The sequence below is a fragment of the Melopsittacus undulatus genome, chromosome 19 (assembly GCF_012275295.1).
Source record: "Melopsittacus undulatus isolate bMelUnd1 chromosome 19, bMelUnd1.mat.Z, whole genome shotgun sequence".
In the NCBI taxonomy this organism is placed as follows: domain Eukaryota; kingdom Metazoa; phylum Chordata; class Aves; order Psittaciformes; family Psittaculidae; genus Melopsittacus; species Melopsittacus undulatus.
The window spans coordinates 4,416,751-4,437,930 of NC_047545.1; the positions used below are offsets into that span (position 1 = coordinate 4,416,751).

Consider the following 21,180-nt stretch of genomic DNA (forward strand, 5'->3'; position numbering starts at 1 on the left):
CTTCCCGGCTCCCTGCCTACATCCCTGCTTGTCTCCTTTCTGTGCAGATTGTAAATCTCATTGAAGAAACCGGGCATTTTAACGTTACCAACACAACCTTTGACTTTGACCTCTTCTCCTTGGATGAGACGACCGTCCGCAAGCTGCAGAGCTACTTGGAAGCGGTAGCGACATGACGCTTGGCCTCGGCAGCAGCTGCTTTTGAAACCAGAGATCCCCTTGATTGGTACCAGGAAACGAACCCATGGAACTAGGCCTTCTTACTCTCCTGACTCACCCGAAGCACTGCCTTAGAGAACAGCCATGCTCTATGAATGCACAGCCAGCTGCACTTTCTTGTAGGCTTCAAACAAGCACCCGTATTGCTGAGTCTGTCCTCCCTGGCTTCCTCCGTCCACTTGGGCGCAGGTCCTGAGTAGAGCAGAGGATGTGCTGCACTTAACCTCCCGGCGCGACCTTTCCTGTTCTACTTCAAGCAGCTGTGTTTGAAGAGCCCGTTTTCAAGCGTCTCTGAGGGCTGAAGAAGTGTGGATGATGTTTTCATCACCAACCCTAGGGACCATCTGCCTGCAGAGAGCTCCAGTGAGTCCATTGCCTGCAGCTCTGCGAGGAAGCGTTGATGCTGTGTAAGTAAGATTGGCTTTTACAAAGCTGAACCCGAGAGGTGGGTGCCGCTGCTCTGCTGTAGAGGAGATGGACAGATCCCCGTTGTGATCACTCCCAAGCTCGTTCTGGTGCAGAGCACTGCTGTAATGTGGCTCCTGATCCTGTTCCACGGGCAGGACCTTCAGCTTTGTGCTCTTTGAAGAGGCCTCTGGAATCTGCTGTCTCCCACTGGGGTTTGGAGATGTTTTGTTGATCTGAGCTCCTAAACAAAGTCTCACTCCTTTCAGTCTGCTTTAACTGTAATAGGACTACAAAACTGTAAGCTGTATATTTTATATATATATTATATATATGTATGTACTGTATGTATAAGAAGGGCCTAGTTGGGTCTTATGATCTTAAGGGTGTGTTTTTCTGTTCTCTTTTCTAAAGGCTCTGGCAGGGGAAGGGCGCTTAAGAACATTTGACTTGCTTGTTAAAATGCCTCTTGTGGACAATTCCTAATGTGTGGAAGCCCAGCAGTGATGTTGGAAGCGCTCAGTGCTTCGGAAGGGGCTCACCTCTCGTCTCCTCACTTGTCAGTGTTTGATGCTAACTTTGCCAAAAGATGTGATTGGTTTTGCTCTTATGTTCTCAAAGAGGAATCTCCTACAGTGGCCCCTATAGTAGTGGCTGTACTTTGGGAAAACCAAAACAAGGGAGAGTTTTATCTTTGGACACAGCTGGAAAACGCTGACGTAGGAAATGGGTGAAGTTGGGTTTGTTTCCTCCTCCCTCTCCCGTCCTGCTGCCTGTTCAGGAACCGGTAAACACTAATCCCAGACCTCTCCTATGTTTCTAGTTAAACTAGTGTTGGCTTCCAAGTGTTGTCTAGGTGGGTGTGTGGAAAGTCCCGGAGCTTTCATTGAACCTCTGTTACATTCCTGCTCCCAAAACTCAGTATTTCCTTGAAGAATTGCTCACTTTTCCCCATCAGTGTCTAAGCTGTTGCCAAATGTGAGCTGGGCTGCGGGTGTGAGGAGGAGCACGGCTCTGCTCCGAGGGCTTCCCCCCAGCTCTGTGACAGCCCCATGGGGGGGAGCTGGGGAGGCTGCATCACGCCGGGCTCTGCTGTGTCCCTTCTCCACCCTAAAACCCAGTCCCTTGTTTTGGGTTCCCCCTTTCTTTATCATGGAAATGTTGCAACTAATCAACTCAAGTGGCAATATGATGATAAGCTTGTTTGAGTTGGGTCATGTTGACCCGATTCCCGTTAATTTTGTCTTTGTACCATCTTTCATGTGTTGTGTGTGTGTGTGTATATATATATATGCATATATATATATATATATATATAAAAGAACCAAGCTCATGCCAGGCGCAAACCCTGTCACGACAGTGATCTCAGCTGTTTCCTTCCTTGATGGACGATGCCAAGCCTGGAGCGAGCCCTGGCTCCTGACAGCACTTCTGGGCCCCATGGTGGCCTCTGGGGTTACCCATAGGGGTGTGGAGGTGCCTCCTGCCCCTTCTCCTGTGAAGATGCAGAGGGGTCCCCCCCACACTGCTCCCAGCCCGTCCATGAACACGCATGGGAGGGTGTTCCTGAACGCGGCTGGAAGCACCCAGGGTCCTGCTCTGGCATCGTCCCGTCCTGGAAGCGACTGTAGTGGTGATGAGCGGTGATAGGAATCCCGTTTGGGTTTTATAACAAGTATTTTACACATGGATTTTTTTAGACTGTTTATAATCTCCTTGAACACCTGAAATAGGATTGTTCCCCCCCCCCCCCAGCAATAGTTCTTTTCCATTGTGTGCACATGCGGATTTGTTACTAAACAAGTACTTAGTTGTTCTACAGAGTTGTTGTTTCTTGGGGTATGTGGTAGCGTTGGGGACCACAGGAGGAAATGACTCTGCAACCAAGGCTCGGTCCCGTTTGGGCCTCATTGTGTCCCCTTCTAGTGGGGTCTGAGCGCGTTCCCTGTGTAGGTTCCCTGTAGGCTGGCTGGCCGCTGTTCTGAACATGCCGTGTACAGGTATTTGTGGGTAAAGTGTTTGTTCTTGTGTCACTCTTGAGAGCATGGATGGAGTATTGTACTATAGGAAGGAGGTGGCAGTGCTGCCCTCGGCATTGCTTCAGGTCTTCGAGGATGTTGTAGTAGCGTTGTTAAAATGGGGGAAAAAAGAAAAAAGGCAAAAAAAAGCAAAAAGAGGAAAAAACAAAAAAAGACAAAAATAGCCAAAATTGACTTGTAGCCATAATGGTTGTCCAAGGAAAATGAACTCTGTTACTTCCCGGTGTCCTTCGTCTCGGTACTGAGGGCACGAGCTGGTGCCAGTGGGGCTGAAGGCTTTCAGAGGAGTGTGAGTGGTGCTGGAGCTGTCAGGATGCGGCTCTTCAGCTCTCCCTCGGTGCTGAAGGGGCACAAGAGGGGTCAGGGCACGCTCCTGGTGTCCTGCTCTGCCTCTTCAGCCGTGATGGATTGCAGCGGCCGAGCGGTGCCCATGGATCCATGGAAGTGCAATCAGTGCTTTGGCCACCAGTTCTTCCCTTGCTGCATCAGGACCAGCCCAAGCGATGGATGCATCAATCCCGAAGCGGGTTTTGTCCCATCTTGAACGGATTTGATGGCAGGAGAGGGTTAAACTTCCCTTTTGGAGCTTGCCACCAGCGGGAGCCAGGTCACTGGTTCCATGTTACTTCCAAAGCCTGGGATCAATGGGGTCCTGGTGTGCTGGGGCATGGAATAGCCATCAAAACCTGCCGAGTTTGCACTCCGAAAGCAAATGTAAGTACTTCACCTTCTAGATGACTTTTAATTGTATTCTGCCTAGAGCCGAGGTATTAAATACCTTGTCACTTGAGGATGGTCAAAGTTGTGTTGGGAACGGGAATTCTTCACTCGGCTGTAAGAAATGCAGCTGGCCCAAGACTAACTTCAAGATTAAATCATGTTTGTAATAACGGTCCAGGATTTGTTTGTCCTGAATTTTAAACTTTTTGTTAAATTTGTGGAACTATGGAGGAATTTTCTAGAAAAAGTGAAATAAAGTAAGATGGAAAAGTAAAACTTGGGGTGGTTTTGGTTTGTGGGGTTGCTTCCCTATGGGCAGCAATGATGGAGTCAGAATCCCAGACTGGTTTGGGTTGGAAGAGACCTTAAAGCTCCTCCAGCTCCAACCACTTCCACTGGAGCAGCTGCTCCAAGCCCCTGTGTCCAACCTGGCCTTGAGCACTGCCAGGGATGGGGCAGCCACAGCTTCAATGCTGCAGCTTTGGGTTGGGGTTCCCTGGGCTCCCAAGGGCCCTGCAGCAGCAGAGGCTTTGCTGCTCCCCATACCCTTGCCCCCAGCTGAGCATCACTTCACTGCAAGGTTAAGGACACAAACAGCAGCATTTATTGGGTGTTGCACTGGACAACAGAGCCCGGTTGGGTTCAGACAGGGGAACGAGCACCCGGTTACAGTCATGGCCCCTGCCTGTCACAGAGCCCAGAGCAGGCACTGGCCCCACAGCATCTCTTCCATCCAAGCAGTGCTGCAGCTCCAGAGCTGTTCCTGGGGCTGCTCCTCCTTTGCATTACTCGGAATCAGAGTATTTGTGTTCAGGAATGTTCTCTAATTTGAAATAAGGCATTATCCAAGGGATCCTTCATTCCCGGTGGGAGCAGCAGCCCTGCCAGGCACTGGGCAGGCTCCAGTCAGCCTTGTAGAACCAGTGAGAAGAGAGCTCCTGGTACTGGGTGCTTTCCCCAGTGCTGAAGCTGCTCTCGTATGTCCTAACCTCTGGATTCAGGGCAAATGCCTCTGCCAGGACCTTGGGAAGAATAAAACCTCTGGAGCTGTGCCCACGCCAGGCACCATTTCTACACTTGTAATACTACAGGCAGAGTTCACCCATAGAAGTACCCAGCCTTAGGAGCAGCCCCTGGTGTAAAGCACTCCCCAGGCTGCTCATTCACCACCACAACTTAGAGCTTCATGATAACTTAGGGAGATAAAAGTATTGCACAAAGCCAGGAAACACGAGGTCCCACATGGTCCTTCACCAGCATCCACCCTCTGTGATGGAGGATGTGGTGTGGGTACAGGGATGGGAACAACTCAGGTGCCACCAGCATGCAGCCAGCCATGCACAGGGAGGGATGGGGGACACAGGAAGGAAAACAGTGGCTCCTGCTGGGTTTACATTCAGCTCAGGAATTCCAAACTTTGGTTCAAACACAACATGGGTGGAAGGGAAAGGTTGGATTCCCCTTGTAACAAATGGAAGGGCAAGGAACAGGGAACAGAGTCAGGGATGTGCATGTGCTCACCCCACTGTGCTGCAGGGGGATGTGAATGGGAAGGGGGCTGCGTGTGCCTGAGCCTCCTTTATTTCAAGGGACCCCAGGGGATCCTTCCCAGCCCCTTCCCAGCCTCAGCCTCTCCCCTACTGCCGGAGGCTGCTCCGCACTGGGCCTGGCCCATCCACATCCGTGTAGAACTGAGCGATCTGGTTCTTGTACTTCTCCAGCACCGTCGGGCGCTTCAGCTTCATGGTTGGGCCTGGGGGAAACACAGCACAGGGTGAGGGAGACACAAACCCTGAGCAACCCCGGCCTGGGTTGGGTTGGAAGGGGCCTTAAAGTTCATCCAGTTCCAGCCCCTGCTATGGGGACACCTTCACTGGAGCAGCTGCTCCAAGCCCCTGTGTCCATCCTGGCCTTGAGCACTGCCAGGGATGGGGCAGCCACAGCTTCTCTGGGCACCCTGTGCCAGCGCCTCAGCACCCTCACAGGGAACAGCTACTGCCTTATCTCTAACCTGAACTTCCCCTGTTTCAGTCTGAACCCATCACCCCTTGTCCCATCACTACAGGCCCTGATAGAGGCCCCTCTCCAGCATCCCTATAGCCCCCTTCAGACACTGGAAGCTGCTCTGAGGTCTCCATGCAGCTTCTCTTCTTCAGGCTGAACAGCCCCAGTGTTCTCAGCCTGGCTCCATACAGGAGCTGCTCCAGCCCCTGACCATCCTCATGGCCTCCTCTGGACTAGCTCCAACAAAGGAACACTCAGAACACGTGTGCAGACACTGACTTCAATTGCCTCTGTGCTTAATGCACTCTCTTCCTTCCCCTGCGAACAGGAGCAGCAAGACCAGCCTCAAGGGGCAACCCAGAACCACGCTTAAGGGTGGCTCTGCTCCCTCCTGCTGGTGGAAACAGGGATTCATCCCACCCTCCCGACACCATGCCATGGAAAAGGCCACGGGCAACTCCATGGACCAAGAAGGGCTTTCAGGACCCAAGAAGGGGGTGATGCAGTGACCCCAGTGCCCACCCACCACTCACCAAGCTCTCCACTGAAGACAGAGAAGTCCTTCTCCAGCAGGGTCCATTTCTGGATCTTCTGGGCATTGGAGACTGCGTTCTCATTGACTGCTGCGATCCCCTTCTGGATGGCAGCGTAGACATCCTTGTCCTTGGTGCGGATGATCTCCGAGACCTTGGTGGCCTTGCTGCCCAGCTTCTGACAGTACTCGAGGGCTTCTGGAGTGAGATCGTCTCTTGGCTCACCGGTGTCTGCATTTACATTGCACTGCAGGACAATATACAGGTAACGTAACTCACATGCACCCACAACTGCTGCAGCCCCAGGAGGTATAGAGGGGTAAGGAAAGCACCAGGGTTTGCTTTCTCAGTCTCACTTTTAGGTCTTTTAGCTCTGTTACAGAAACACTGATCCTAAACAGGACCAGGCGCCTGTCTGCAGCTCAGCTGTACTGAGTCATACTCCACACCACCTCCCATCACTCCAGGAGGCTGTAAAATGTGGCCCAATTCTCTTCCTCACTGGCATTAAAGCCATTCAGCAACACAGGTGGATTCCCATCCTGTTTCCCATTACCTTTAGTGTTAGAAGCATAGCAACAAACTTGGCTTTGTCTCCAACCAACATTGCATTGCTGATGATGGGCACAGCGGCTTTCACAGCATCCTCGATTGGAACGGGAGGGATGTTCTCACCTCCTGCAGTGATGATGAGCTCTGGAAAACAGTGAATCTTCATCAATGCTCAGTGCTTTTCCCCCTTCCTCCACAACCTGAAGCAACTTCATTGCTCATTTGCATCCCCCAGACCAAAGAGTGAGCCTGTGTCCCACCATCTAGAGAAGGGAGCAAGCCAGGAGCCCTCCAGTCAGGCTGAAGGGTGAGGCCGAGGTGTGTTCACAGCATTGCAAGAGCTGCTTTAATGCTGCAGAGATGTCTGTGGTTTGGGCACAGGGGTGCACTGTAAGAGCAACATCACCTTAAGCCCTGAGGCATGGATGTTGGTACCAAAGCTGTCCATAAACTGCAGTGAAACATTCACTGGGGTAATGCAGGGGCAGGGAGGGCAGAGCCTGCCCTTCTCAGCTGCTTTATTGCCTAAAGCAGCCCCTTTGCACAACCATTATCTCTTTCTGCTGACTGAAGTCTTGCATGAAAGTGGATTTCATGTTGGGTGCGGGTCAAGTGGTGGTCCAAGAGCCACGCTGCTGCTCACCACTTTCACAACCCCACTAAGCTCTTGTTTTCTCTTGGAGTTAATGAGCACAACCAGCTGGAACAGAAGGGAGCGATGGCACAGTGAGACCTGGGCAGGTCCAGCACCATGAAACAAGACAACAAGCATTAACTGCTGCTCCTCATCCAAATCAGCACCTCAGCACCCTCCCAGGGAAGAGCTTCTGCCTTATCTCTAACCTGAACTTCCCCTGTTCCAGTTTGAACCCATCACTTCTTGTCCTATCAACTCCAGTCCCTAATGAAGAGCCCCTTTCCAGCATCCTTGTAGCCCCCTCCAGACCCTGGAAGTTGCTCTGGGGTCCCCATGCAGCCACTTAGCAGGGGCTGAAAACAGCTTATCACGGTCCCGTGCTTGTCTCGAGGTTACACATCAGAGGATGTTACCTTTAATTCTCCCAGTGATGTAGAGGAATCCATCCACATCCAGCTTGCCAAGGTCCCCTGAATGCAGCCAGCCTTCCTCATCAATTGCCTCTTTGGTTTTGTCCTCCATGTTCAGGTAGCCCATGAAGATGTGTCTGCCTGAGAAGCAGACCTCCCCAACGCCGTGTTGATCTGCGTTCTGGATCTGTGTCTCACAGCCCAACACGTTTCTTCCACAGCTGCAAGAGAACACAGACACAAATGCAGGGCTTGGCTTGGGTTTAGCTCAGCTCCTGAGAGCCATCAGAGCAGCCCCTCTCAAGCTGAAGTGTTTGAACAAAGCCAGACATGCTTCAGAGAGAGGACCTCAACTTAAAAGGCATCTGCTTGTGTAAGGGGAACCACAGAGATGGGTGCTCACACACCTGGTGGCTTCCATTCATTGCTCTCAAACACCTGAGCTTTGAATTAGAAGGTCCATGGCCTTGGCAGCAAAGTTTTACCATGGTGGTGTCCACTTGGCAGCCTGAACCTCTGGGGAAGAGCCATTCAGAGCAGCAGCACAGTCCCACTGCCTTTATTCACTGCACACTGTGGGCTCGAGTTCCTAATTCCTTCTCCTCATCAATCCCTTGCTTCCTAAAGGCTGCAGGCCAAGTTACACTGAAGTAACACCACTGCTGCCCTTGGCAGATCTCCTCATCTGCAAGATGCAGCCAAAGGAACTGGCTCCATGGTGACTTTCTTCCCCAGCAGCAAGGATCTGGGAATGAGCAGATGCCCATGGCAAGATGCAGGAGCAACCTTCAAGCAGCTCCTCCTCACAGGCACCAGTGCTCTGCCCACACAAAGGTCTTTACCTGGTAAGCCTGAACTCGTGAGGTGTAGAGACTGTGTGAGGCCCAGTACTCTCACTCATGCCATACAGCTCAAGCACAGGGATGTCCAGGCTTAAGAAGAATTCCAGTGTCTCTCTGGAGATGGGAGCAGCCCCTGTGTAGCACTTCATGCACCGGTCCAGCCCAATGGCCTTTTGCACTTTCTTGTACACTAAGTGCTTGGCTATGTGGAAGTTCATTGGGGTATCATAATGCCTGTAGGAGAAGAACGGTTACAAGATCTCAGTCACAAGTAGAACTTAGAACCATACAATAGCTAGGGTTGGAAGGGACCTGGAGATCATCCAGTTCCAACCCCTCTGCCATGGGCAGGGACACCTCATCCTCCTTTCATCTTCATCCTATTTTAGTTTACTCAGTAAAAAAAGTTGTTCCCCCCCAACCCTTCCTGCTCCCCCTCTGCTCCAAGCACAACCAGCAGAAGCCAAATGGAGTTAGTCTGGCCTGTTCCATGGGATAGAATCCCTGACCTGAGAGTGGAGTTTTCCCGGTGTTCCTAACACCCCTTCCTGCAGTTCAGAATTACCCATTCATCCGGTCCAGGTTTGTCTGCAACCCGATTTCCTTGGCCCAGGCAGCCACTTTCCTTCGGAACGCTGAGGATTTGGCACCTATGGATTTCATCCTTTCCTCCATTTTTTCCCAGACACGAGGAACTCCCAGGAAACACGTTGGCCTCACCTCCCGCAGCGTCTCCACCAACGTGCCCTGAGCAAAGCAGAACCCAGTACAGTGCTTCAGTACAGAGCTCCAAGCAGCTCTTCACAAAGCTTAGGGCTCTACCCTCAATACTGAGGGATTTCTCCTTTCCAACTGCAGTGCCACCAAGAGGAACCCCAGCAGCATTCAGATGCCACAGTGGCCTTGAGAAGACAGCAAGGGTCAATGCTTTCAGTTGCCAGCCCCAAGACTCATTCTCTTCCCAGGACAGATTTAACTCTGGGGGCATTTTGCAATGTGGACAGAGCAAACACAAAGCCATTGCTTAACCAAAGAAGTGCAGTCAGGTGAGATGCCAAGAAGCTCCCAGTTGTGAAGAGCTGGCTCAGCTTATCCCAGTTTGGAATACAGAGTCAAAAGGCAAAGGTCAGTGGCTGCATGTGTCAACACAACAGACCCTTAAAGAGGAGCACTTGGACACTATGCAAATAAATAGAGTTAGCACAGCTTCCAGAATCATGAGATAAGTCAAGCTATGTTGGTTTTAAGTCAAGTTATGTTGGTTTTAAAGCACCCCCCCTCCAGCTACAAGCAGATGGAGATAGGCTTTTAACTATGTTTTTACCTTTAATGCATCTGGTTGAGCAAAGAAGACTTGTGCTCCGTATACCATTGGCAACCAAATATCTGTCATCTGCGCAGCAATGTGGCTGAGGGGCAGGTAGCTGACCAACAGCTCCTGCTTTGTGTCAGCATCTGCCAGCAACAGGCTGCATCCTGATGCCACTGCTGTCCACGTCAGCTGCAACAAGAACCCATGAGAGGCACAGCTCCCAAAACAAGTCTACAACACCCCACAGTTCTAACAGCAGCATTGTGTGTAATTCTGGGGTCCTCAACATAAAAAGGACATGGAACTATTGGAACAAGTCCAGAGGAGGCCACGAGGATGCTCAGGGACTGGAGCAGCTCCTGTATGGAGCCAGGCTGAGAAAGTTGGGGCTGTTCAGCCTGGAGAGGAGAAGCTGTGTGGAGACCTCAGAGCAGCTTCCAGTGTCTGAAGGGGACCTATAAGGATGCTGGGGAGGGACTCTTCATTAGGGACTGTAGGGACAGGACAAAGGGTAACGGGTTCAACCTGAAACAGGGGAAGTTTAGATTGGATATAAGGAGGAAATTCTTTACTGTAAGGGTGGTGAGGCAGTGGAAGGGGTTACCCAGGGAGGTTGTGAATGCTCCATCCCTTGCGGTGCTCAAGGCCAGGTTGGACAAAGCTTTGGGTGCCATGGTTTAGTGTGAGGTGTCCCTGCCCATGGCAGGGGGTTGGAACTGGATGATCTTAAGGTCCTTTCCAACCCAAATTATTCTATGATAGTAAGATTCTTCAAGTGGGCAGATACACAGAGACTTACATTGTCATGGCTGAGCATCACCCCCTTTGGCTGCCCGGTTGTCCCCGAGGTGTAGATCAGTGTACAGCACTGGTTGGGCTTCTGTGACTTGATAATTTCATGAAGCCGAGTGTCTGGAACATCTCTGCCAAGCTCCATGAACTCACTCCACTGTATGCGGAAGAGCAGAGCTCCATCACTTTGCAGGCTATCATTCACATGCAAAATGAAACCTTCTGCTACACATGAAAAGAAGGACACTGTTTTCTATGTCCAAACCTCTGGCACAAACTGGAAGAGGTTGTAAATAGGCACTGTCAGGCCTACCATGTGTTCTGGCTGCCACAAGAGACACAGCAAGAAGCAGAAAGAGAAACTGCTTCACCCACCACTAGTGCTGTAGCAGCCCTGATACTAACTGGGAGTGCCAAGTGCCACTGTGGGCCCTGAGGCTGCCTTGCACACTGACAACCTCCCACACGACGTGGATTATGGAGGTGTGAACTACAGCAGACACCCACTGCTCCAGCAAGGCAAGTAGTTCCCCATTAGAGCCAACACAAGCTCATCTGATGACAGTCCTATGGAAGGCAATGGCTACTCATCACAAGCCATCAGCTCAATAGCCAGTATTTACAAGCCACCAAAATGCCCACTACTTACAAAGTACAGATTTGGTCTCTTCTCTTTTAGTGCTTCCCCATACTGGACAATAGCTTTCAGATCAGGTAGTTTATGCTGAATCTGTGTTAAGAAATGAGATTCATGAGAAGGAGGTAATACTGCTTGTCCCTTTCAAGCCTAAGTAACCCTCCACTTAACACATTACTGCTACTTGCTAGTTTACATAAAGCTAAGAGAACCTCATCTGTGTTACCGAAAGAGAATAGGCAAGCTTCACTAAAGACACCCATTTTGACTGGGATGTTGCCAGACAACCAGGGGATGCTCAATTGTTCTTTCAGGCTTCTCATATTTAAAGCTCAAGGCTTCACTAAGCTATGAAACCACCATTTAACCCCTCCTAAGAGTGACTATTCATGTGGCTTGAACAGGGAGCACACCAAGTAGGCTCCATCAGTTCACCCCTGCTTTCAGACCCAGCATTTCCCTTGGGTACCACTCTCCCACATCTGTCAAGAGGAAGCTGGAGCCCCCAGCCATTTAGGAAGTGTATTTACTTCTAAGATCTTCTGCAGCTGTTTATGGTTTTCCACAATCACCACGTTAGCATTACAGTTCTCTGCTACATAACAACAGGCCTCAGGAGAGTTTGTAGCATAGATACCAACAGCAAATCCACTGGAAAAGGAAAGAATAGGAAACAGGAAAGCAGAACACGATTAGAGGATTATCAGAGCTGATGGCAAAATTCACATCACTTCCAACTTTTAAGAAAGGAGAAAACTTAGGAAGAATATCCCATAAAACAACAATAAAAAGCAGAGGGCTTAACTCCAAGAGCAAAGGCTCTGTTCTGGGGCATGGGGCATGTCAGAGTGGTATAAGGGATCAAAGTGTCTTAGGTGGAAGGCAGCTACCAGAGTCCAGTGCTGTGATTCTCTGGCATTTCCCATCATATTTTTAATCACAGTGTAAATAAGTCTGCTTCTGGATTAACCTTTTGTTCAGGTCTTCTTTTCAGAGAAGTAATCATTAATTTTTGTCTCATTGACTCATAATGAAGAAAAGAGGGAGTTAGGTTCTAAGCTATCTTCAGTACGTTCAAATAGAAGCAGTTGGGTTTGTTGTGGGACTATTCACTGCTCAGTATCCTCGCAGGAATACTGAGGTTACTATCTGAATGCTAAAGGGAAGATGCATGTCAAGAGAACACTCACTCTTACCCGGCAAGGATAGCTGCAACGTCAGCAATAATCCACTCAGCAGCATTAAATCCCAAGATGCATACTCCATGGAAACGCTCTAGTCCCAGCTGCAAACAAGAGAGGAGATTACAGCAATCCTGGGTTTCCTTCAAAAAGTGCTAGGATTTAAGTTATGGATCTCTGCTGTGAGCACATCCAGGGAAAAGTTCATGCTATTATATAGAGTAATTCACACAGAAGAACTACCCAAGACCTACTATGGGAAGCAGTTCTGTTTCACATCAGACACTGTCCCACTGTATCAGCAGGCAGGAGAAATGAAAGGATTATTCTTAGGGTGCACTCGATGTGAGGAGCTCACTGATGCTAATGGTGTAACAACTGCAATCCAGGCAGATAATCACCCCTTTGGGCTGGGAAGGAGAAGGTAAGAGGTGAAGTTAGACAGCACCTATTAAGACGTTCAGTCCTTTAGTAAGGTTAGCTACGTCAGATGTCAACAATGACAAGAGCAGCAAACTGCAGTAAAAGTCAGAGACACTTTGCTATGAAATTCCAGCTGTCCAGGTCTTTAAAGCTCCTTCAGCCCTTCTCTGGTTTTATCCCAGTGTAAACTGAAAGATCCCATCACAGGAGTGAGAACGGAGTGGCCTTAACTTCAAGTAATAAGACCTCATAATGACAGCAGTTAGTACATGTAATGTTTCTCCCTCCAAGTGTTTTAACTCCCAACAGTACAGGCAAAAGGCTCAGCCAGTTTGGACATTTAAGTCTGATTCATAATTACACCTTCAAGGTTTTTCTGTGGAAGATTAAAATGTACACATCTCATGAGGGGCAATGGCCAGGTTTGCCATGCACCTCAAATACTTCACTTGCAATGGTTCCTTACCTACGTTTTTAAGTTGGATGTGGAAGCAACCTGCAAGAAATTCAAGCATTCCCAAGTTGTTCACGGCATGTTCAGGTCTTTCTCTGACACTCAAGAATCAGTAAGTTGACTACAGTCATTTCAGCAGCTAAACCAACTGACCATTAACAAGGAGAATTCAACACAAGCTTACCTTCAGGAAGCTTTTTGCTGCTTTCCAGCATTCATTATAGTACATCTGATACGTTAGTTTTACCCATTTGCCATTCTTTTTGGATGCAAGGGCATAGTAATTGGGGTATTTCTTCACAGTTTCCTGGAATAGCTCATGCACAGTCTTTGGTGCCTTGCTGCCTAGGCCTGTCTCAGTTATCCTCAGTTTGACTTCTCCATCTCGTTGTGTTGTCCACAAACTGGAGGTAGGTGAAGAGGCTGGTTTGAAAGAAAAGTGGTCAGTATCTTATATTTAGCAATTGCTTGCTGCCATAAGAGAAATATAAATACAAGTATCAAACCTAAGAAAGGAAATGCTGTTATACCCCCTCCCACACCCCTTTGACTTCTTATCCTTGTCAAGTTTACCATAAAACTCCCAGTACTTTAGATCAGGATTAATAGAGGAAGCCTCTAAAGCACTTTGGAACTCTCCTTAAACAGTTCCCATTTACATCCCCTTCTAACCTGCTTTGCTGCCCTAAAGCTCTTGTACCAGTAAAGTGGCAGCTTCCCACAACGGTCATATACACTCTGCTTTTGCTTTCCTTTTAAGGAGGACTGGAATCAGCACATTACTACCTGGTAGATAAGCATTAGGCATTGGCACTACCTATTTTACTCCTTGAAGTCCAAGTTCAAGACACTTCTGGACAGACCATCTGCCAATTTCAGCTTCTTCTTCCATTGCAGACAAATTCCTCTTCCCATTTCAATAATAAGTTTATGGACATCATAGTAACTGAAAACTCTTTCCACTTACCTTTGTAACTAACCTGAGATCTCTCCATCTTAGTATCTTCAACTGTCTCGCTGCTGTGGACCTCACCAGTTCTGCAAGGCAAAAGCAATGAGCCCTGGAGAGGCTTTAGCATCCTGGCTGAAGAATGCTTGCTCCATCACAGCATTGGGTTTGTGTCAGAGTGGTTCCTGATATTCTGCAGGGGACTTCATTGATTTTACTAGCCTGCATGGCTACAGCAACACCCCAGTTCCTTCTCAGAGGGCACGCAAGCTCTGCCTGTGCTGCCTTTAAACACATGTACGTTGCCTGAACCGCAGCTATGGTTTCAGATGAGCTGCAGAGGAACCCAGAACCACGTCAGCCAGAAACCAGCGGTGGTTTCATACCAGGGCTCTGCTCGGGGTGCCTGAAACTGAGAGGCTCCAGCAGTGAGGAGGCAGAGGGCAGGAAGGGACCCACAATCTCCTGCCTGCAACATGTGCAGCTCCCAAAGGGGAGGCCCCAGCAGCCTCTCTCCTGAGCCATGCACAATCCCCCAGCCTGCAGGGAAACCCACAGGGATTTCCTGCAGAAGCCAGGCCAGCTGAGGAGTAGGAAATGGATTTAACAGGAAGGTTTGCCCTTAGGTATTCCTAATAAATGTGGGGCATCAGGCTCCTGCCAGATGTTCCAGAAGGAATAGACGGGGGATGTGCCTGTTTCCACTCCAGTCACGCTCCTCACCAGGAGCTCATCCTGAGGTGCCAGCTGGAAGCTGCCCCTTTTACTTTCAACCTTGCAAGCTCTGGTGAAGTGCCCCCTGCTGTGTTTGTCCCCTTCCAAGACAGACTCTCACAGCTGTGAATGACGAAGGTAAGGAATAATCAAGCCCACGTCCCACTTCAGACCACAAACTGAAAGCCAGACCCTGTGGGATTTGGTATTGGAGGCCCTAGAAGGGCATCCCACCTTCCGACCTACAGGCAGACATTCCCCTACCCTGGCCAATACCCCTCAGGGACCACAGCACTGCAGTAACATCCAAGCTTTAGACATTCCAGAGAACCAAAGTTTCCATCTTGCCTTCCCAAACAGCCCTCCTGGGACCCTTTGCTCCAGGCAATCACAAAGGTCTTTCTTTCTTCATGCCAGTGCTAGGTGTTAACTGTGCCCCATGGCAATATTTGGTGCAAGGCTGCTCCCTAGCATCTGGCTGTTCTAGAAAGGTTGGGGGCTTCTGACATCACAACAGTGCCAGCCCTTTGCTGGGGCAGCTTTGGGGCACCTGATATCCCTGCCTGTCATGCGCCTCAGTCCCATGCAAACTCCTCAGCCTACCCCAGTCAGGGTCCCCACTGAGCCCCACATCTTCCCTTTCTGCTAGGCCAAAGAGAGGACGAGTCAGCACAAGGCTCTGTGTGAATTTTAGTGTAAATCCCTTCCCTTTGGTTAAAGTTTGCTCTGAATTTCTAGGGGATAATCAACTGTTACTGCTTTGTGCCTTATGATAGCGTTTAAGGCATAGAGATATGACGAGGCTACTTCCGTGTAGTGTCCAAAGTGGAACTGCTTCTCCTACTGGATCTGCAAGCCAGAAACCCGAGGGAAGTAAATATTTTTGTCTCGATTTCCCCAAAGGGATGACGAGATGTTCCCTACCACACATTTCCTCCTCATTCTGAATGTTTTTCAGTGCACATCAACCCTCAGCTGCAATAGTTCTACACTATTTCTCCACCAGCTTTTATGATCAAAACATGCAAATGACCCAGTAATATGGGGCAAAAAAAACCCCACAAACCCAGTTATTTCCCTTACAGTGACTCAAGTCATCTTTTTCTCCCCCTTAACATGTAATGCAAATGCAGCCTGAAAATAAAGAGGTAAAGAGGTTTTTTTGTGAGCTACTTCCCATTACCATGTGTCGAGATATAGACCCTTACACACTGACCTGCTCTTTAGTAAGAGGCTGCTTAGATTTAGAGAGAGACTAATAGGAGATTGATGAAAATCAGCACAGGTACTGAACATGGGCTATCCCCTACCACTGAGAAGCACTTCTGATTACAGCAACGCTTCGCAACATACTCTTTGGGTATTTGATTTGCTCAGTGCCCTCCCAACTACATAGAACTAAAACTTCCACAAGGCTCCTTTAGAAGAGGTGGTCTTTCTGACTGTGCAGGATATTCTACCGTTCCTGTGCTTTAAGTTGATATTGAATGCATGCTGCTTTAAGCTCCAGACTCTGTATGTTAGCTATGTACAGCAAATGTGATTCTGTTCCTTGTCTTTTGAGAGGGTGAGGTTGTACATTCAGCCTTTGGAATTGGGAAGAAACGTTTGAAACTCCTTCCAAACTCTAACAGGAATTAGATGGATGCAAACACGATCAAATGCAAACTGTTTCTTACGCATACAGGTCACCACGGAGAACACCTGAGCTAAGACAAACCTAGCTGATGAGTTGAGCAGTACATCATCCAGTGACACCTCAGCGCTCCCTTGAGGATCCGAATGAGAGCAAGCCACAGGGACTGGTTCTGCAACTGCCACGGGTGCATCTGCCTCACACAGCATCGTCCCTGCAAAAACAGGTTTGGAGATTAAAATACAGTCAAAGGCAGCAGTAAAATCAGCTGCCATTGATGGAGCTGTCTGAGCAGGGCAATCCCAATGCAGGTGTGACTGGAGTGCTGGATTTGCACGGAATACAGTGGGTTCTAACAGCGGACACAGCACACTCCACATCACACTCAGTGCATTTAAAACCCCATCCGTGGTAGGTGATACACCCACCCCACATCCCAACACGAGTGTGACAACCACACCCTTGACCATAAGAGCACCCCGAGCCCGACAGCTCAAGTCTTACACTCCAGCCATTCCCCCCGGGCCTCAGACCCCCCCAAACCCACCTCCCAGGGCACCGGCTCCAGCCTCACAACGCATGGTCTTTGTGCAGCTTCAGCCTCTTCTCCCTCGAGCTGCAGCCCAGCGCTGAGGAGCAGGATGTGCAATAGCCTTGAGTTTTAAACTAGCGCCCAGGAGGCAGGTCTGGAGCATCTTATGTCATGTGCTGCCTGCCTCGCAATTGGAGGCGGCTCCTCACCCCACACCGCTGCCTCTTAAGGAAGCTCTGGCTCCGTGCCTGCCTGCCAGCCCCACAGGGGGGCTGAGGGGGGGCACAGCCCCAGAACAGCGCAGACATTGAACCTGTTCTCATCCCAATCCACCCCTTTGCAGCCTTTGCTTTCAGTACTTTGATGTGAGGGGATTCAATCACCCAAAGTGGTTTAGGATGTTGGTTTTATTTAAGGTTTACATTCATCAAAAGCTTTTGATGCTCGTGCTTGACAGGCTGAGCTTTAATTGTTTCAAGGGATTTCTAATTGACTGGAGAGGAATCTTATTATCCTTGATCTTTGTACAGAGTTGACGTTAGCGTGTTATTTGGTACCTGCAGCAGACAGATGTGGTTTCAAGCGGCCAGTGTGAAGAGCATCTTTGTCTCAACAATAAGAGACGGGAGCAAAACGAGAAAGCTATTTTATCTTCTATATCTGACACAGCCAGGCTGCAGCCTTCAGCCCCCGATGGGTGGGAAAAGCCATCCCCATGGGCAGGCACAATTCCCAACAGGCAGAGCTGCCTTCCCCCCCAGAAGGCGAATCCCACCCTTTCCCCTTGCTCATCTACAACAGGACACGTTGCTGCTCACACCACGTTCTGTTATGGGCTGCAATTCACAACACACAAAGTAGCTTCATTCAGCAGCAGCTGAGAAAGAGATGTCTCCAAACCTCGAAGCTCTGATAAAGGGCAGACATCACCCAGCACCCATTCTAGGCTGGAACACTGCAGTGGTTTATTCTCTTGGGGTTTCTTGTAATAAGACAGCTATGAGAAAAGGGACTTTATCTCTACAGAGGAAACCCTGAGAGCAGGTTTAGCCCCCTCCCCACCCTGGAAGAGCTCACTCCCACATCCAGAGGAGCATCCTGGATACCAGCCAGCTCTCTGCCTGCTGGAGGTGTCACCATCACCTCCCTTGCTCAGAGAGCCCAAGGCACAAGGCGAGGAGGAACACACTGTAGAAGCTGTCATCAGCCTCTTTCCCAGTGCTGCACCCACGGTCTTTCCCAGCACCCCACAACAAGGGGTTTAAGGTCCCCTGCATCTCCCTGCACTAATTGCAGCATCTCTCTTGCCATCTGCTCCTCAGTGCAGTGAGAAAGCCTGCAGGGAAAGCGTGGCTGTGTCCTCACACCAGCTACATTGCAGCACAGCCCGGTGGAGGTTGGTTAGAAACCTGTGGGGCAAAGAAAGGGAGAAGCCTCTCCTCCCACAGAGGTATTTCTGCATCACCCACAGTCACTCAAGAGGGAAAAGTGCTCCACAGTGGAGACTGTCACTGTGCTCTGCCCTTGCTGCACATGTGCCCTTTACTGAAACACCCTATACAAGGCATAGCCCTCACAGGAGGGTCTTATTCTGATGGGGCCTCATGAGGTACAGCACAACCTGAAAGATTGGGGAGACACAGCAGGACGTCACTGTCTCATCACATCCAGTAGGATGGGATCTTCAGGGAGAACCTAGATGTTGAAGTCTCATGGTCCCCAGCACCTGGAGAGTAGCAGCATCCCCCTGCATAAGCAGCAGCAGCAGAACTTCTGCAACACCCAGGTACATTCACGTTGCAAAACAAAGCTGAAATGCATCCCGGTTGCGCAAGGTTCCTTGTGAATGTAGGCCACTGGAATGCCAAGGCAAACATGAATTTTGTATAACAGATTTGGGTTAGAAACAAGTATTTGCCAACATAAATGCTCTGAGTGGCTCTGCTGAGCACTGCAGCCAGCCCCTTCCTTCTCTGAGGCTTAGTTATGCCACTGGAAAACAGCTCATTGGGGTGAATGGGATCAGGAATGATCCCATCCTGCCCCACACTGTTTGCACAGGAGCTAACAGACGGTCAGGAACATGAAGAACACACCCAAACAAAAGCCTGCTGAAAGAAACCTCCCTTTTAATTACCCTGCATGGCAACTGAAGTCATCTCAATACAAAGCATCCTCAGCTTTGAGGGAATGCTGTGTCCAAGAAGACTTGGAAGTTGGTGAAAGAGCTCATTGGGGCTTCACCAACAAAAGAGAACAAAAGGTGCAAAGCTATGACAGTCAATGGGACAGCAGTGCCAGTTTCATTTACAAGTGGTCAGAGGTTATTAAGGCACACACAGAGCTTCCAAAAGGTCAGTTCAAACTCAGACTGCTGCAGATGTGCACTGGGCATGTTGACATTTTCCAGCACAGCTCACTTGGCTTCCTGTTAATGATTGAGTTTCTTTTTTCTGGTAAATACACATCTGATCTGCTCCAGTCTTCCCTGTGCAGATCAGCTTTGGGAGCTGCTGTTATCTCACTGCCTTTCCACACTTCCACCAAAACTGAAACTTGGCCTTTTTGCTTGTTTCCCTCACCGATTTATTACGCGAGGAGAGAGCAGCCGAGCAACCCCTCTTCCTTGTTTAGATAAATCCCAGTTTTTAAGAGGGCAGCCCTAAAAACATAAGCACTAAAAGCTTTCTCCTCGGCAGCAGCAATGACCACAGGTTGGCATATGGCTGTGCTGGGAAATGATCTGATGCTGGAGCTACGAGAGCACAAAGAAAAGCAGCTCCAACCTCTATGACACCACACCAAAGATCTTGCGTGAATGACTGCAGACAGACACTTGACTCCATCACAACGCCGAACACCCACTGAACACAGATGCTGCAGAGCATCACTTTGTCACCTACAACCAGGTAGGGTGACAGCGTAGGGTGGAGGCAGCAGCCCCATGTGGTTCCTCAGGCAGGCAGAGCACTGCAGAACTCATTTCCCCCTGTGTGCAGACAACTTCTCCAGGACACTGGGAGATTTTAGGTGAATTCCCCAACAATGTGACTCACCCAGAGGCTTTTTAAAGTTCCTGTTTCCTGAACTGCTCTTTGCTTTACTCCACCATCTGTGCTTGCCTGCGGGTGGGAAACCCCCTCGCACAGAGCAAGACAGCACTGGGGTATGTGCTTAGAGGCACGGTACCCGTGCTCCTGCCAGCATCCACACACCCAAGGCTTCATCTCAGCTCAGAGCCGCCGGTGTCAGAGCATCCCCAGACAGTCAAATCCCTTCATGCTCCTCGACCGCCTATGGCAGGACAGGAACGGCGACAGCTTCCTTGGGAAGGGAACGCAGAAACGTTCCCTTTACACCGACAGAGCCAGGCCCCAACACCCACACCGGCCCCACAGCCTCCCTCCTGGGCCACCACGGGCTCATCGCACGGCGCAGGCCGGGACGGTGCTGGGACCCCCGCAGCGGTCAGGACGGGACGAGCCCCATCACGGCTAAGCCAGGAGAGCAGAAACCGGGAGAGGGACGGGATGGAATGGAATATAATGGGATGGAATGGGATGGAATGGGATGGAATGGGATGGAATGGGATGGGACGAGCCCCGTTACCTCAGGAGCCGGCAGGCACGCAACGACCACCACGCGGCGCAACAGCCACGCGGGGGCCTTTAGAGCGATTAGGGCCAAAGGGGGGGCGTGGCCATGACCCATGGTGGGCGGGACAATCCCGATAAACCCCGCCCCATTGGCCCTCGAAAGACCCGCGCGGCCGCGCCATTGGAGGAGGAGGGTGTCGAAAGGGGTGAGGCTCCGCCCCCGGCTCCGCTCCCTGAGGCGGAGGTCACCCGCGGTCGTTGCCCTGCGCCGGTGCCGGGCCCAGGCAGCGCCTCACGGGGCCGGGCCTTGGCGTGGGGTGCATTGGATCCGAGGCCGCAGTATGAGCGATGTCGGCCCCGTGGTGTTGTTTTCGGACCACAACGTAAGGACATGGAGCTGTTGGAGCAGATGGAGCAGCCCCTGTGTGGAGGCATCGGGGCTGTTGAGCCTGGAGAGGAGAAGCTGCGTGGAGAGCTAAGAGCAGCTTCCAGGGTCTGAAGGGGGCTACAAGGATGCTGGAGAGGGGCTCTGCATCAGGGACTGCAGTGACAGGACAAGGGGTGATGGGTTCAGACTGAAAGAGGGGACGTTC

General features: G+C 50.3%; 2 protein-coding genes across 4 annotated transcripts in view; one reads left to right on the forward strand and one right to left on the reverse strand.

The window, feature by feature from the left end:
- The window catches only part of MLLT1 (MLLT1 super elongation complex subunit), a 30,033-nt gene extending 26,374 nt beyond the window's left edge, over positions 1–3,659 (forward strand). For both annotated transcript variants that reach the window (XM_034070804.1, XM_034070805.1), the window contains exon 12: positions 48–3,659. In XM_034070804.1, the coding sequence (XP_033926695.1) occupies positions 48–176 (129 nt within the window). In that variant the 3' untranslated portion in view covers positions 177–3,659. The remainder of the gene's footprint in view (positions 1–47) is intronic.
- Positions 3,660–3,964: 305 nt separating this feature from the next.
- Positions 3,965–20,654, reverse strand: ACSBG2 (acyl-CoA synthetase bubblegum family member 2). 2 transcript variants are annotated; one of them, XM_031054981.2, is made up of 15 exons: positions 20,601–20,654; positions 16,544–16,673; positions 14,128–14,198; positions 13,345–13,583; positions 12,299–12,387; positions 11,633–11,753; positions 11,115–11,195; positions 10,473–10,622; positions 9,686–9,862; positions 8,927–9,108; positions 8,362–8,595; positions 7,523–7,740; positions 6,477–6,616; positions 5,921–6,167; positions 3,965–5,136 (listed from the first exon to the last, which is right to left on the reverse strand). In XM_031054981.2, exons 2-15 carry the CDS (start codon positions 16,666–16,668, stop codon positions 5,021–5,023), a joined length of 2,190 nt encoding a protein of 729 aa, XP_030910841.2. In that variant the 5' UTR covers positions 16,669–16,673; positions 20,601–20,654; the 3' UTR covers positions 3,965–5,020. The 2 variants fall into 2 exon arrangements, with proteins under 2 accessions (XP_030910841.2, XP_030910840.2); XM_031054980.2 differs by lacking the exon at positions 20,601–20,654 and adding an exon at positions 17,007–17,117.
- Between the last annotated feature and the right edge of the window lie 526 nt (positions 20,655–21,180).